Source organism: Sander vitreus, chromosome 7 (assembly GCF_031162955.1).
Source record: "Sander vitreus isolate 19-12246 chromosome 7, sanVit1, whole genome shotgun sequence".
Taxonomy (NCBI): Eukaryota; Metazoa; Chordata; class Actinopteri; order Perciformes; family Percidae; genus Sander; species Sander vitreus.
The window spans coordinates 27044206-27062211 of NC_135861.1; the positions used below are offsets into that span (position 1 = coordinate 27044206).

The 18006-nt window shown below is 37.8% G+C and overlaps 1 protein-coding gene across 10 annotated transcripts in view; it reads right to left on the bottom strand.

Annotated features, from left to right (window-relative positions):
• Positions 1-294: 294 nt before the first annotated feature.
• LOC144521262 (C4b-binding protein alpha chain-like) overlaps positions 295-18006 on the bottom strand; it is a 62574-nt gene continuing 44862 nt past the window's right edge. For 7 of the 10 annotated variants that reach the window (XM_078255715.1, XM_078255720.1, XM_078255721.1 and 4 more), the window contains 9 exons: positions 9825-9921; positions 9490-9569; positions 9224-9400; positions 8916-9095; positions 5723-5767; positions 4248-4295; positions 3753-3801; positions 2280-2396; positions 295-2051 (listed from right to left, as the gene is read on the bottom strand). In XM_078255715.1, the coding sequence (XP_078111841.1) occupies positions 2306-2396; positions 3753-3801; positions 4248-4295; positions 5723-5767; positions 8916-9095; positions 9224-9400; positions 9490-9569; positions 9825-9921 (767 nt within the window). In that variant the 3' untranslated portion in view covers positions 295-2051; positions 2280-2305. The remainder of the gene's footprint in view (positions 2052-2279; positions 2397-3752; positions 3802-4247; positions 4296-5722; positions 5768-8915; positions 9096-9223; positions 9401-9489; positions 9570-9824; positions 9922-18006) is intronic. The other 3 variants (XR_013502296.1, XM_078255714.1, XM_078255718.1) reach the window with 3 other exon arrangements.

Here is an 18006-nt window from a genome sequence, read left to right on the forward strand (position 1 = left end):
ATGATTATTTTTACGACATTTTTAACAGTAACATTCTATACTGACTTTAATTTTCATGACTTTTATCTATAAAATACTATACCACTACTTTTTCATTAACTTATTACATACTACACTATGATTCTTTTGCGACATATTACCCTTTTAATATTTGTAATAACATACTATTTTCGGCGGTTCGATCCCTGGTTGTCCACATGTCAGAGCATGTTCTAAATGACTCCAGATGGTTGGCCACACTTGGCCTACAGTGTGTGAGTGAATGGCTGAATTACAGGCAACAATTGTAATAAATTCAGTCCATTTACATTGTTTTATTTCAATAATTAATTACAAAGAGTGAACATAATATAAAACTGAGATGTTGACACCCAAATTAGTTAAATAAATACAGACAAAAAGCCAGGCAAGTGCAACATTTTCCATCAGAAATCAGTCTATACATCTTTATTTAACCACAGACACAATACCTGTGTCCTAATACTTGGACTACTTAAAGTATGCATCTTCTTCCGAGTAGTGTGGGGGTATACAAATATTAATCTGACACTCTAGAAGAGAGATGTCTACAAAACCAATACCTGATCACTTATTTCTTTTAATTATTAATTAAAATTGTTCCTTGTCAGAGAAAACTGTTTTAACGTAATTTGGTGAACCTACACAACACACAAATTGCCATTAAACATGACCAATTATTAAGCATACACAGTTTAGGTAGGCCTACCATTAAGCATCAATTAAACATTCAACAACTGTATGGAGAATACTTATTACCTTCTGGCTTACGTTTTAGCACCCCCTTGGCTCTTAAACAGAGATACAAAAACCCCTTTATTCCTCGTTCCATTCAGGCACTAAACTCAGCTAAGAGGAGGTGACAGCTCTTGCTTATATTAATTACCCCTGTATTTATTTATTTATCTTTATTATTATCTATCGTTTGAGTTTTTGTAGTTCTTTTTTACTTTAATTATGTCTCCAACACAACTCTGCTACTATTTATTCTTAACTCAGTCTGAAGCTGCTGTTTTTATTAAGTTAATTGTTGTGTGGTTTGCCTTGTATATTTTCATGTGATGTCTTCCTGCTGCACACAAATTGCCCTTCTGGGACAAACTGACAAACAACGAACTAAAATACTTAAGGCATAATATGAAACATGCCTTTTATTTAGGCACTATGCTTGGGACTGTTTCACAGATCCCATTGTTATTTACAAGACTGGAGGACTGGTTTATCGGCTAGGAGCCTCTCATTTACACAATGTATTATATCCATTCCAGTTACACAAATGGTGAGATTTCTTATAGAAGTAAATAGAGGCAAATTCACTGTGTTCTTAAGCATCAAACTGAAAATGCTAGATTTGATCTGTTTTAAAGTTTCTAAAGTTTATACAAAGACTATTAAATTCTAACAGCTGTATTTAGGGTCAAGCATGCAAACATTATTTACTGATTTTGCTTGTTTCAAGCCATCGGTGTAACTGAGCTGCAATGGGCAAGCTGAGCTGTGCTCTAAGCTTTAGTGCAAAAGTTTAAAATCAACATGGAGTTTAAAGGGGCTGTACTCGACATTCAGATCATCAATATTGCAGCAAACAAATATTTGCTATGTGAAGATATATATCAGAATTTCTCTGTTCTTTGTTTCAATAGACGGTTTATAACAAAAACATCGGCATTGGGGAACGTTCTGTGAGAGCCTTGTGGAAGCAACCCTATCCCTCTGTTGTTTCAGTATTTCAGGTACAGCCCCTTTAAGCCTCTGATATACAAGAAATCTCATTCCTTTATAATTGCAGCATGGAAACTCTGCTGTGATGTTGTAAAAAGAAACGGAAGGCATTCTAAACATTAGTTAATGGAATTACGTAGAAGGGGAAAAGTAGTAGTGAGTCAAAGATGGAAATATTGCTTTTGGGGGGGCGGGGGGGTGGATTTCCTTGAGCCTCTGCACAGGGACGGCACAGGTCAGTCAAAGAAGTCCTCTTCTCAACCAGCCCTTTTTACTTCAGTAATGTTGGAGATACAGGACTGTGATGCTTACTACAAAAAAAGCAAAGAAACGAAATTTTAAATTTGACATTTCACAAATTGTAAAAATAAAAAATTTAGAAATACAGCCCTGTGAAAGAGAAAGGTTTTTAAGAGAAGTAACACAGGCAGGTGTCAAACATGCAAGTTAACTGCCGCAGATAATATAGAAGGAAGAAAAGATTAGTAATACATCGTGGACATGGAGTAGGAAATATATAAAGCATCTGTCAACATTACCATCCATTTATTTGGCATAAATGAGTTCAGCTGTTATTGGCTGTCTGTCCTCGTAACGGGAGTTCTACATCCTCTTGCTCTTTTGGAGCCACATTGTCAGGAGAACCTCCCCCAGAGCTGTAATCCAATAATGACTGGTCAACGTTGCTGCTTATGTACGAACAGGCAAATAAGAAGGGAGGAGACTTTAAGGAAGTCCAAAGAAACACCCTCTTCACCCAAAAGAATACAAGACCACCCATATTTAAAGAAAACACACACACACACACACACACACACACACACACACACACACACCTGTCTGCTGCTCGCAATGGTCTCTTACAGCCTAAAATATCCAAGTGTGTGTGTGTTACTTTGAGATGCAAAATACTACACGTTTATTTCTAAGAGCAGAAATAAGCAGGTCACCACAACATCATCCAAGACCAAAAAGTTCAAATAGCTGGTTTCTATTCATATCATGTGGTCTGGTGTTCCAAACTTTGAAATTTGATTATTGTAATAATAACGTAATGTTCACAAAGTGTGTAAAGAACACAACCTCTTCTGCAGAAGGAAATACGACTCTCATACCACCAAATGCTCTGTTGTCACATTTCTATCATATTTCATTACACACAAACTACACCAACAGGAACACACAACAAAAGCGGTTTCCTCAGAAACATTTCCAGAAATGCGACATACCAGCAGCCACCACTACTTTCTCCTTTTGCAGAAACGAGTCAATGTAAAAATCCTTTCCAAGACATTATGTGCTGTTCACCCAAGATCAAGTTTGCAAACTGCGCTAGCAATAATGACAGGACATCATTTCTGTGACACTCGCAAGGTGCCTCTAGTTGCAATGCAACCAGTAGCTTTCTGCAGGCTGTCATTCCTGACCTGACAGGTGCTCGTAAGCTGGGCGCAGTGTGACCCAGTATTAAATGTTAAATTAAAACAAAAGTATTGAAGTGGTTCGTAGATGATTAAAACATAAAGCATCTATTTCACTTCACATTCAGGGAGCCGCACCAAATGAAACGTAATTGATATGCCATTCTATTACTAGAACCTGTAGCTTCCTCCGTCACGCAAATGTGTGACATCCATGGAAACATCAACTGCAGCAGAGTATTAACAAAAAAACTGCATACCTAATGGTTCATGACTTGGCTGACAAGTTTATCAACACTTGATTAAAACCACCAAAAGGAACTTGGGGGCAGCGCTCTTTCTACAGAGTGATCTCCAGCACCATGTAAGAGAGTTTTGAGGGTTTATCACAGCGCCCTCTTATGACAACGTAACATTACGAAACTGTCTATGCAACACTTAATAAAACTTGACAGAGGGAGCGTTAACAGAATATAGGCTAAATGCTGACCAGATCCAAAGCAGACATCAACAAATGGTCGGAAAAGCCATGACAGGGACAAAGCCATTTTTAAGGGTTAGTCGGCATAGTTAAATAAAATAACTTTTTACCGTTTTTTCTTGAAGTATACCACGGCTCCAACAACGATAGCAACGATGACTATTTTAATGAGAAAAAGAATTGAAATGTTTTTGAGGTGATGTAAGAAAAGATGATGGGCTCGTTTAAATGCCTACCATGAAAAGGGTTTTGGTAATCCCAAAAGGCTTTGCTTTTATGAAATTATTGCTTAAAAGAAAAAAAAGGGGACTTTTGCTATTTGTTAGCATGCCAATTCAGAAAGGACTATTTAAACCTTAGGTGCACCTTTCATAACAATATGTACAAAACACAAACCCCAGTAAGTGACAAAGTGACACATCAAGCCATTAATACATTCTTATGGTATTTTTTGACCCAAATGAGAACATAATGCCCTCTCCAGAACACCATATCTACTGTAGTATGACCACGTGGTTCTTGTAAGGGCATCATGATCTTATTTGGGTCAACGTTACCGCTTTACATTCTTGATCTACTGTTGAAAAGATGAAGTTGAAACTTACCAAGAAGAGTTACACTCAAGCCTATAGCCAACTTATTCCCATGATTGTCTGTAAAAAAAACAATGAGGACAGAATTGTGTTTAGCATATAATTGCATATCAGTATTTGACTTGTTGGTACTAGAGCAGAGGTAGGCTCTTTAGCACCTCTCCAGTGGCTCCTTTTGACAAAGAGTTATATTGAAGTGAATAATGGTTATTTTTTGATTTGCATTTTAAGTTTTATTTAGTGTGTAGTTTGTAGGCCTAAAGTCATTCTTACATTCTCCATTTAGGTTTACATTTCAGTCAACTAAAATATGTACAAAGAGAAAAAGATCAGAACTGCTGCAGAAAGCAGAGCAAATGTACTTTTATGAATTTGTTTCAATCTCCAAACTCTCACTAGTGTTGCTGCTTTTGTGGCAGTTCAGGAGATTGTAATGAGTCAAAAGGCCATGGAAAGTCCTTCACAAATAGTGATACATGAAGTATTTGTTCAAAAATATCAAAGCAGCTTTTCTATAACTAAACTGTCAATTACATTGAATTGATCAGAAAATTAGATATGTCACTCTCAAATGGCAACAAACCTCACCATATTAATGAATGCCCTATTAGTCATGTTGATAGGCTGATTTACACTGAAATAGACTTAGTTACTTTCATTATAAGAATCATAGATTTCATTTCTTTGAATTATTTCGGGCCAAAAATGGCTCTTTTAATTGGAAAGTAACAAAATCAATTGCTTTCAGGGAATAAATTGTAATATATCGCAATATGTTTAAAATCCCAATAATATCGTATCTTGATAAAAGTATGGAGAGAATATCGTATTGTGGGGCGTCACAAAAATATGTTGAAATGAAAACATCTGAGGCGAGAAATATAGTAACAGAATATTTGATTCATACTTGATCAGCGCTATCTAGTTTAGCAGTTTGATCGCAGTTCCCAAACAGTGACAGACGCTGCAAAGGCTCCTCGGATCTGATTGGTTGTTTAAATTTGGGCGAGGTGGAGACTTGAAAATGCCATTAGGTCTGTCAGGATATAGTGAGAGTTTCAGCAAATATGATATTGATATACAGTATATCATGGTATAGTATAAATTTCTGGAAAATTAATTAGTAAACTATTTTTGGATTAAATAACCAGACGCGAACGTTTTTTTTTTATGAATTTGAGTGACCTTACAAACTGATGTACAGTACAGAACATATCTCCAAACACTACTTCACTGTGTAGCAAGCAATATCAGCAGCAAATAAAGCCTTGTTCACACTTCACTAGGATCACTCAACTGTAATTCCTTGACACAAACACGACGATAGCAGTTTGATCTAAGATACATTAATTAGCTTTGATACTGTAAAACAGTTTAGCCCTTTGGTGTCCATCAGCCCAAAAAGGCCCAAAATAATTGCACCATTGTGTCAGGTGACAACACTGTAGGGCTGCTAATGTCTTCTTAAGCATTAACATGGATTTTACCTGGTGTCTTTGGGGGAGACTGTGTTGTGGTTCCAGGTGGTATTCCTGCAAAAACATACATCAGGACAATGTTACCGACATCAGAGATATGCCAATACCACAAAGATACACTTCTTCACTTCAAAGTGACTATAAGTAACTTTTAAAATGTTTATATAATAACAGTGAAAAATAACGCTAATTTTATATAGTTTTTAATAATGCCTTTGCCTGGGTCCGATTTTCCCCGCAAAGTAATAAAATGATTTACGGCAGGTAGACGGCGCTACAGAGCACACATTCTGACGGGTCACAGATTTCTTTGTAACACCAGAAAAGTCTGTGTTATTGTATCCAGCAATGTAAAGGGTAGCAGAAGATTTCTTTATATAGGCCTAATTTTATTTTAAGTTTATTTTAGAAGTTATCTGTTGTAGTTGTGGCTGATACTGGGGCAGGACCATCACAGAAAAGAATGAAATTAAACAAAAGAAGAACTAAAAGCTAAAAAGGGAATCAACAGACGATGCGTGAAAACCCGAGTCACAGCTCGGTTGGCTTTCAACAGATGGAGAAAATTATGAGATTGTAAAGGATTCAAAAACGTCCCAAAATTGGTCTTCAGGGGTCCGTTTCAGGAAGGAGGTTTAACAAACTCTGAGTCTAACCCTGATGTCTGAGTTGATTTACCCTGAGATGGGAAACTGAGTTTTCAGTTCCAGAACAGCTGATTTGAGTTGGTTCAATCAACTCGGAGTAGGTTGACTCAGAGCTAAGCGCGTGCACCACCACAATAAAAAGGCAGCATGAATGGAGCCATGATACTACGATTCACCATGGTAACAACCACAAACAAACTGGTCGGCGGAAATACTCATGCGCACATACAGCGAGTTTGAACATGTATTTCGTTAAAAAAAGCAACATAGCGGCTGCTGCAAAAGAGAGAGAATTGGTGTGGGAGAAAATTGCTGCTTGAGTCAATGCATAAGCATTGACAGTGTATTAATTTCATTTAATGTAAATCACAGTTAACCTATAATATTACTGATGAAAACTGGAATGTATTACACTTATAATTTCATTTAGGTGCAATCCTGCGGGCGAAAAAGTAAGCTAATCCCATTCTGAGGCTGCAGCACCATGATCATTAACAGAAATATAATTTATAATCATTTAATTCTTTTTAATGGCTCTCACTGGTTTGTGTCCAGGGAACACTACAAAAAACGTTTAAAAAACAACGTTTCAGAGTGAATCTCACTCTTCTGACGGCTCTGCATACAGCGGCTTTACTAATATGATCCGCATCACCAATGTTGTAAAGAAAACTACCGTTTGCAAAAAACGTAATGCGACACAAAGAATCTGCTGGTAAAAGCACGTCTACGATGGTGGATTTTAGTGATATGAGGACAGATAAGGTTATGTAGGTTACATAACTGATAGACTGGGATGAAAATACCTCTCAAATCGGTTATGTGGAAATGAAAATACATCTAGTCGGGACTCAATATCATCTCCCGACGTAAACCTTCTGTGAAGTGATACAGCTTTTCATCAACGGGATCGTCGAAAAAAGGACATGCAATGTTTGAGAAAAAAAAGTTTTATAATCTGCCATAAACCAATACGTTTTTTTTATTCATGCAGATAACAAACTATGCTAAAATGCGCCTGATACAGGCTGAATGAATGAATGAGGAAATGAAAGTGCGCTGTGTCAGAGGGAGGAGACTGAGAGAAACTCGAGGTTTCTTGAAGAAAACCTGCTCCCGACCAGGTTAGGTTCACAGACTCAGTTACCATAGTAACTGACTGAGGTTAAATTACCTCTCTTTCTGAAACTGAAAACCCAGTTTCCCTCATCTCAGGGTTAACAAACTCAGAGTTTTCACTAAACCTGCTTTCTGAAACGGACCCCAGGTATGTAATATGTCTATTTCCTTAATAAAATAACTTTACAGTGCGCAATGTGGTTGTACGTCAGTAGCAGACATGAAATTACGCCCCCCCTCTTCCATTTAGCGTGGATGTTTTATTCATTTTAGTCCGTGTTGGCTTACATGTTTCTTTTCACTTGTCCCCCTGTAGTTGTGTAAAACGTCCTTGGGTTTCATGAAATGCGCTATATTAATCTAAGTTATTGTTGGTTGCTACAACAACTTCTTAATGCTTTGGCTCGTGACACAGTGATAACGTTACCCGGTTTAGCTCACGGTACATCCAAAGTAGGCTAAGTTACTGTCTGCAACACTTGAAATGTAACGATACATCTGTAACTTATTCTCTTATTGTAAATGAATGATTTTCTGGCTGAGCAAAACATTCATCACAACTATATGACCTCCCGGTAACGCTAACTCGGTAATACAGCGGGCAACACAGCACCGTGAAGAAAAGACCTTTACGACAGCAGGTGTGATAAAAACACTACTGCTTTAGTCCAAAGCGGCCGCTAGAATCAACACAAACTGAAAGTTACAAATAACCACTTTTTATTGATTCATAATTAAGAGGCTGTGAAAACTAATTAACATGCATTTCACACACACACAGCCTTTTAAACAGATAAGTGATTATATACACACTTATAGAAATGTGTTGTTACGTGACCAGGCCTCCACTCACTCTCTAAAACCTTGGCCAATTAAGAGAAGCTAAATGTGTTTTTTGACCAGAAACAAAATGATCTGAAATGCACATCCAACTATGAAAAATATTTCACACACTGCAGCCTTGTTGAAATTATTAAATCCATGGCTCTAATTACTACTTCCAACCTTCTCCTTCATATCTTAGGTTATATTTATATAATCTTTGAGGAATCTATTTGGCAAACAGAGGCTGCGTGGTTGAAGAATTTCATAGATTCATCTTGAAACTTTAAATATGGCATTTATGGCAAGTCATTTCTTCACATAAATAAAAAAGGGCATTTGAGTGAGAGCAAAAACAAAAAACAGACTTTTTAATGTTTGTTTTTTTTGTTGTTTTTTTTAACCACAGAGCAAAAGCACCAAAAAAAATGGTAATTTTATCTAAAAGGGAAACTACTGACGGAAGTATATGCAATGTTATGAGATTAATCACATGTAAAAATGTGATGGTATCTGGATTAGTATACTAATCATGTTTTCATCATGGTCAAATTTAACAGGTTGACTTTTCTTTACAGACTTACACCAAGTAGTAATTTCAATTAATGACTTACTTTGACATGTTGGAAGTGCAGGTGACCACTGACTATCTAGTCCACATGTCAGGGCGCGCACTCCTTTCATAACATACCCAGATTTGCACTCATATGTCACCGTAGACCTGTATCCATGAGGGGGTCGAGAACCCTCAGTCTGGTGAGCATTGTCTATTGTAGGATCCTCACATCGAACCACTGCAGGAAGAGAACATTTTAAAATAGAAATTAATACAACAGTCCAAAATAACTCTTTCCATAGTATGGGAGAGTATCAGCTGAGTTTACACTGGGAAAATGTTGAGGAAAGGATGGAAAATACTTACGGACACATGTTGGAGCAGGACCAAATGTTCCATGTTCTGAACATGATATTGAACTTGATCCAGAAAGTGTATAACCTTTTTGACATTTGTACTGTACAACTTCACTATAGTCATAGGATTCTTTGACTGGACTGAAAACACCATTCGCTACCGCAGGTGGCGGATCACAAGTCACCACTGCAAAATGAAAGTGACATCTATTAGAATGGAAATACACAGTTTTTATTTAGTCATGTGTCTTGTATTAACACACAGAGATGACCAACCTTCACATGTAGGCAACCTTTCCAGCCACCCTTGGGCTCCACAAAAGATTTGACCTTTATCTTTGGGGACCATATTGAAGCTAATTAGGGAATAAATAAAAGAAAATGTTTGACTTCAGACAACATGTCAAGAAGAATCTGTGTAAGCCCCTTTAATTCACATGATAACACTGACTGGTAAGCCCCACTGAATACCCACTTTGATTAGAATAAATGTTTTGATTTGGAAACATGATGGTTGCTGACATTTTAGAGAGAAATACATTTCTTACAATTACATTTTAAAAACTAATTCTCTTAACATGAACCATCCTAGTTATCAGTTTATTACTAACCCAGTGTTGCAAGTGACCACTAGTTTATCACCGAACTGTGTCCCTTCATAATCGATATTTCCGTTGTCCACTTCTCCAGCAGAGCCACAGTTATTCCCTGAAAAAAGATAACCCTCATAAGGATTTAATCACACGCATATGTGGCATCCGGTCTAAATGAGTTAAAATGACTGGATATAGATATGATTCAACAGAATGGTTACTAGATATTATCAGTCACTCATCTATTCATCCAGCATTTATATGTTGGTAAGATGTCATTTCCCAGTTGGTCAAAGACCAGAGAATATTGCCACATTATTGCTGCTTTTACAAATTTGAATGTAAAAATAAAGTGTCATTATTCACTTTCGCATGTCAGCTTCAGAGTAGTCCATTTGCCAGCAGTACAAGTAATGGACGGAGACCCTCCTGCAGTCACATAGCCAATATTGCAGGCAAAAGTAATTTGCTTCCCATCTGGGAATGTTTGTAAAATAATGTAATCGCCCTTCAAACTCATGTTGGCTCCTCCTGCAGGTTTGGAGCAGTCTTGAGTAGGGATGCACCGATCCGACTTTTTCAGTCCCGATACCGATGCCTGGGCTTTGTGTATCTGTCGATACCGATCCAATACCGTTGTTGAATTAATAATAAACTGTATACCTTCCACCATGTGGAAGAGACTAAATGCACCAGACTTTCCTAACTAAACATTACTTTCCTAACTCAGACAAAATAACATAGATGTAATGTATTGAATTCTTATTTATTTGTTATTTAAAAAACAATTGTGCATTCAAATCAAAAATATAATGTAATCAAACTTCTTAAAATAATAACAATAATAATAATAATAATAATAATAATAATGGGCCTTTATATAGGTTTATAAAGGCTTATTCTACTGTCAGGAATACATAGAATATCACTAAAATATTTTAAATGTCATCATGTTTACTAAAAGCTTTGATTACTAAAGGGTTTGCTTGGCTCCACAACATTATACAATAACGTTATATGAAGGAGAATGCGTTACAGAATCTAAACTATTTTTATTGTGCAAACTGCAAGTAGTAAAATAAACTTAAATCGAATGAATACACAAACAACTTTAACATTGTTTCCCTTTCAAAACAACATAGTTGTATAAACACTACCTTGGCCACAGGAAAGTTAGGTTGCTGTAGAAAAGTGGGCGACTGAACGTAGCTCCGCTGTCAGCCTCCTTCGGTGTTTGAATAATGTTAGTAGTAGGCCTGCACTTTTTAATTATTACATTTTTTTTTAAATAAAAAAATCAAAAGTTATTTAAAAATTAAATCGTGAACAGGGTGAACCCAGATCGCAATTTTATAACGATTAATCGTGCAGGCCTAGATAGTAGGTTGGCGGATGTATTTCAGCGAGGCAAGACATCTTAAATCCAGTGTTTTAATCATTGCTCTGAACCTGTCTTACTCCCGTCTTTCTCAACGGTCTGTAGCGGTCCCGTAGGTGGATTGTCATTGTGTTCATATTGTTGCTCCGCTGCATGCTTGAAGTGACATGTCTTTAACGTTAGTACGGCAGAGTAACGTTAGCACAACCAAGTAATGTCAGAGCGACGGTCAACAACAGTGGCTAAATTATGTATGATTTTTTTAGAAACAAAAAAACTTTGGAACAACAGACTCTCTTGAGCATACGTTGTTCTGGTGTATCTCCGGTCTGTCTTCATCCTCTAACTTTCTTCTCTGTTCTTGAATGTGCAGTAGCGACCGGAGCCTCTCCCAGCTTAACAGACTGTTATGCTACCTGGCTAGCTAGCAGCTACTAGCTGTTACCCAACATGCTGTCCGGCAGTGTAAATTTGTAAATGTAAAATTATTAGTGTTAGAAATTGTTTAAGTCACAAATTGTTGTGTGCTATGGTGTTTTATCCTGTTAACTTCTTAAAAACGCATACCCAAATTACAGCTTGGTACAGCTCCCATATACTTTGACACTCTGGGATGTCATCATTGGAAAGGAAAGTGTCAGAGTGATTCTAGGCCTTACTGCCACAGAGTTACAGAGGCTAGAATGGAGGGTTTTATTTCCGTCCAAGTCACACATCTGTAAAATGATTAAAATACACTGCTGTAAACACATCTGGTAAGATACAGATACACCAATGCCATAGCCACATGTCTCAGTTTACTACAGAAAAAAATCCAGAAGCCAAAAGACTCAAAAATGGATTTTATATGAATTTTTATCTACAGATATGTCTGTCCGTTTTTCTTATTTCAATTTGAAAAGTGCAACGAAAAGAGCCAATAAAGTACAAAATAAAACACTTCTCAAATACACAAACACACCCACATACTTGAAATAACTATATACATGAATATATAGAAATAAGTCATTATAAATTGCACAGGGTGTGATATGCTTATAGGAGGCAATGTTTTTGCTTTGAAACAGCTCCAGCCATTACAGGGTTAAAATGTCAGGGTCAAATTAGGCGTCTATCAAATTGTCTGCTCATTGGCTAAAAATGGAGATGGGTCTTATAGCATTTAAATCTAACTGGTCCGAGCAAATGTCACTGAGAGGCATCCTCGGCTTCCAATGGGGCTATCACAGGCAAACCTGGACGGATTGGCTCATACCAGGTATCTATGGAAACCTTAGATCTCAGAGAATATAGTGACGCCCACATCAAGCATGTAGGCGCCTCGGGAGAGAAGCGAGCCGCGTTAGAAGTGTGGAAATGAAGAACTGTTTCGCGTTTTTCCGTTGTGATTCGGCCAGAAACTTTTGGACATAACGGCTTGGATATTCCATTTCCTTGGACTCTTGGGGATTTATGAAAAAAAAGTTTTGGGCTAAATACTCCTTTGTGGCTAAAGGGACAAGGAAAAAAGGTTTTATTTTCTTTAACTTTGTAGCAGTTGTATAACTGCTATAAATCACGCTTTGTGTGGGCTTAATTGAATCATGAGAGACTAAGCTTTCAATTGGTGTGTCGCATGGCTGTATATTTTGAAGATTTAATATTTTAAAGTTATAAAAACGTTTATAAGTGGAGGTTACAGCGACGCCACAAAGTGTGCCGTCCACGGTACAGTGAACCTTGAGGTTAAAGAGAGTTAGTTGTGGGTTATTAATTGGTGCGTTATAAAGTTACTACCATGAGTGAGAAGGGTACGCAGTTAACATGGCTCCCGATATACCGCCCAGCATTATGCTGCTGACGAATGATGCAGGATGTCTTGCGACGGAGAGAAAAAAAACACGGCCCGTGGATCTGTTAATTTTTCCGATCCCCAATCCAGCTATTTTGTCAATATCGGGGCCGATATCCAATCTTAATTTCGGATAGGTGCACCCCTAGTCTTGAGCTACAATGGAAAAATACAGAAAGACACTAGAAGTGAGGACAAGATAAGTTAACAGCTTATGTATAATCACATATAGCCTATTCACAAGCTTATCCGCTCTGCCACTCACCTTGAGCTGTAATGACAAGGCCAAGACTGCTCAGTAGTAGGAAGTAAGTGACAAACATGACGGAATCTGCCAAGTCTGATTGAAGTCCGCGAGCTTTCTGGCAAAGAGAAATGCAAATGTAAGCAAAACAGAGAGTGTTAAAGGGGTGATAGAATGATTATATAGGGTATTTCACACTGTTCCTTAAGGTCTCGTAATAGGTTGGAGCTGAAAATGGCCCGTTTGCTATTTTATGGGCCCTGTGTTTTGGCCCTATTTGGAACGAGAGCTTTTCTTCCAAATATGGTATGCTCATGAATATTTAGATGAGCTGCGCGCTGATTGGTTGAGCGAACCACATACACATACATTGGAGACGAGACAGCAGGTCTCATATTTCAGACACTGCAATGTTTCGTTACTAAATTAACTTCTGAGACTTTTTTATGCAAGAAATCAACTATATAAAGCTCAAATATGGGCTAGTAGTTTAGTAGATAGTTCAGAAAAACAGTACCTCCAAAGACGGCGGCCGCCTGTATACTAGAACGCGAATTGTACTGTCTGTACAATTACAAAGTTCTCAATGGTTAACATTTAGGGACCCTCATTATGCTACCGTTGAAGTGTGGTGATATTTTGAGCCTTTTTAGTGGTATAAATAACAATTTGTTTTTACTTTCCCTGTGCCCCGAATACTAGCGTTGTAAGCTAACCAGCGGTCCGCGCTAGCTTGTTTCAAGCTCCCAACACGTTCGATTAGCGTGAAAACATGTCCCAGAGAGTGATCGAGTGGGTACACATCTGTTATTTAACCCCTAGGTTCGTTTGCGCCGGAATTGTCCTTTATTTTACGTTCAAATATATGCATTATGAACAAAGAATGTTAGCTAGCTAGCTAACATTAGCGTGTTCTTGCCTTGGAGCAAACGTAGGCTATGTGTTTTTGTTAATACTGTCAACATTTAGCTAGTTGCGAATGGGGCCTCCCACACTGCTTGATCCACGCCCGGCCTTTCTCCTCTTGGGTTTTAGGTTTCGTGAAGGGAACAAATTCCACTGACCCGTCCAAACTTTTAGGATACCGGGTATTGGATTTGCACAACACTCCGGCGTATAGTGTTTCCCTCGCTCGAAAGCTTGACAGCCCTCCCGCGCCTAGTTACGGTTGCTAAGCCACGATTGGCCTGTGGCGGTTTTCGGGCGTGGCTTAGTGAAGGGTCAATTGCAAATTTGGTAAGACGTGTCGGACTTCAGGAGGTCCATACAGTCTGACGAGACAGCGGAAGGCCCGCTTCACTCCATACCCAGGGCAAAGTCACCGTTTCTGGGTTACTGGACTACCGGGGCTCGGGGCTCCGTGGAGCTGGCCGGCATGACTATAGTATATTTACAGTTTGAATTTCGTCACACCACTTATTTAACAGCTACCCTAAGGTCTTACAAAGCTAACACTTGTGTCCGATTTCAATTTAATGCATTTTTGTGAATGTGAGTTTTGTTAGCTGCTAGTGTCCCTTCAGTCCTATGGGTAAAGATCGCGGCTAGCTAGCTACACTTTCGGCATAACTATAGTATATTTACACTTTGAATTTCGTCACGGCATGTATATCACAGCTATCCTAAGGTCTTACAAAGCTTAGCTAACACTTTTGCCGGCCGTGACGGAGATCCATCTAGCTCACAGCGGGCCGGGGTCTGTGAAGGAGGACACGCCGGGCGGCAAGGCAGCACCGGCCGCTGTCACGTAGCCTGCTGAGCTCCTGCTGAGCTCCTGCTGAACTCCGACACACAAAATTTCTGAGATCTGCGTGACCTAGATTCAGAAGACTAAGCTGACCTCAGGTCAGTGGTGTAGCCTATGTCAATGTTGGGGCGTGAAAAAAACTAGAGACTAGAGCCAAATAAGGTAGGAGTTGAGGAGTTGACATCAACTTTTAGCTTTGTTGAGATTTGCCCGTTTTCAGCAGCAGTTTCAAATTGTGAGATTTGCAGAGGAAAGGAGGTGTCAATGGAACTTTGAGGTTCTATGTATGTCCTATTTACCCTCCAAACTGTTGTTTTTCAGCTATGACAAGGTAAAAACGGGTTTACATTCTATCACCCGTTTAACTTAGTTAATATGGTTCATACTCGCGATGATTCCATTCAAGCAAGCCGACTCAACGAAACACATTAAACCACAAATAACGATAAATATTCAGTCTCAAATAATGTATATATACACTGGTACAAATTCGATCTTTGTTAGTAAAATATGCTTAGTCCTGTCTTTAGTTGCCTAAGAAAACAACACGCCAAACCCCATTCAAACTATATCAATATTAACTAACTAGCATGGAACTGCTTATGTACCTAATCTTACCGAGCTATTTCACATCTTGTCTGTAGCGACTTCAGCATATCTTTTACAAAGAGAAATACAAATATGCCAATATCAGTAACATGTCAGCCCGTAAAACTACTAACGCTTCATGGCGTATTGCTGCCTCCATCTTCCTTCATTAAAACAGACTGTGGGCGGTAACGCGTCATGGTTAAACTAACGTAACTTCCATTCATATATCTATATATTAATAGATCTATACCGACAATACTGGTAGATACTCAGGGTGGGGAAATGCGTTAAATTGTGTTCAGCCGAGCTCATTCTCAGTACATTATTATACACATTACAGGTGGAAAGTAACGAAATACATTTACTCACATTACTGTATTGAGTAGTTTTCTTGTGTATTTTGTATTTCAAAGTAATTTTTAAAATTGGTAACATTCCCCCGCCCCGTTTTACAGTTTTTTCTTTTTATGTAACTAAGTAACTTTTACTTAAAGTACATTTTAAATTAACTACTTAGCTATTACTTGAGTAATTTTTCAGTTCAGAGTATTGGTACTTTTACTTAAGTACAATATTTTAGTACTTTTTCCACCTCTGTATAAAATCCATGAATCGCAACAGTTCCTGTCAACCCAGGTTGGGTTTAGCTAACTACTAGCTATTAGCTCAGTTAGCTAGCTAACGTAACATCAACAAACGTTAATAATATATTGTTTTAGTCACGTTCAAATGGTAACGCCGTTCTGTTTTCGGTTTGTTTTTGCAGTGTAACCATTAATTTGTTCAAGCATGGGAACAGTGTTTTGACTTACCCAACTAAATGCGAATGGCAGCTGCTAATCCACAACGGTGAATGTGGGCTGTTCTTGACGGAAGCAGCTTCTTGTCGGAAACAGGAAACCACGTGCTGTTAACCCTAACCATGGAAATTGAATATTGACGGGAAAAAACATGGATCACGTCACCTATAAAATAAAAGTACAATGTAGCATGAAATGAATATATTTAAGAAAAGTAGGCTACATATACTGTGGGTACGCAATCTGTGCTGCCTGCACGATCCGACATGCGCAGGTGTATTTTTTTTAAGTTTCTTCTTACTCTTTGATGGACTCGCCCATGAGCCGCCCCTTGTGACAAATCCATGGACAAATTTCCGTCAAGTGAAACACAGATAACAACTGTTAGACCGGAAATTAAATGATTTTGCCTTCAAAATAAGAAAAAAGAAAATTGTCATATGAAGAACATATAGATAGATAATTGTAAGTAAACATAATAACATGTAAGTACTCAAATAAAAAATATCCACCGGATTATATATAGGAATAAACAAAAACAAATATCAAATTATTATGGTACGTTGTGTTGCATGGTAGACTAGTAGCCTAGCCTACAGTTCATTGAATGTCAGGTAGTCTTCTGTAGGCTATAATTAGCATTCATCCCTGGGTTTTATTCGACTTTTTTGATGTAATGCACAACTAAATTCATGTTAGCCTTCATAATTTTCAAAATAGCCAATGTTTTGTGTAGTCTATTTAAAAGACCAGCATATTACATTTTGTATGCTATATGCTATAGTAGCCTACTTTTTTTTCCGACATACTATGCTATGACTTTTATTGACTTTCTTCGACATACTTTACTAAGAATTATTTCAACATACTATACTATGACGTTTTTGGGACTTTCTTCGACATACTATACTATGACTTTTTTGACTTTTTTCAACATACTATACTATGACTTTCTTCGACATATTATACTATGACTTTCTTCGACTGTAAATTATTTTTATTGGTTTTCTTTTCAAGCTGATAGTATACAATGACGATATCAATGCACAGAATGTCTTACAAATGACAACATTAGAATCATAAGACCCAAAAAGCATAACTCATTGAAACTCATTGTTTATATTATGTGTAAAAATTTCGGACTTGAATACACTTACACACGCACACACACTTATTGACACAGTACAGATTACAATTAAAGACTCACACATGGAAAAGAAAAACACAAAATACAAAACAAACAACAAAGCAAGTGAGCAGAGGGAATTCATGTTCCTCAGGAAATTTACCCCAAGGACTAGGCTTAATTTCAAACCCTTATTCATAATGCGAGAATATGTTTTACAACCGTATGCACAAATCTCTATAAGCTATGTCTAATTCTAAATATCTTTCTACAATTAATGTTCATACAGAACAAAACATTGACAATGACATTTCGAACATGTTAAGAGGCTAAAAGCAGTTTAAAACTTGCCCTGTTTCAGCCTCCTGGGTGCAAACTGTAGCAGGAGGATAACACGGTGTAGGCAACAGCGATGGTTTGTTTTTCTCGCTACTGACAGCACTCCAAATTTACAAACAACAGAGCTACGTGTTGAAATCGACC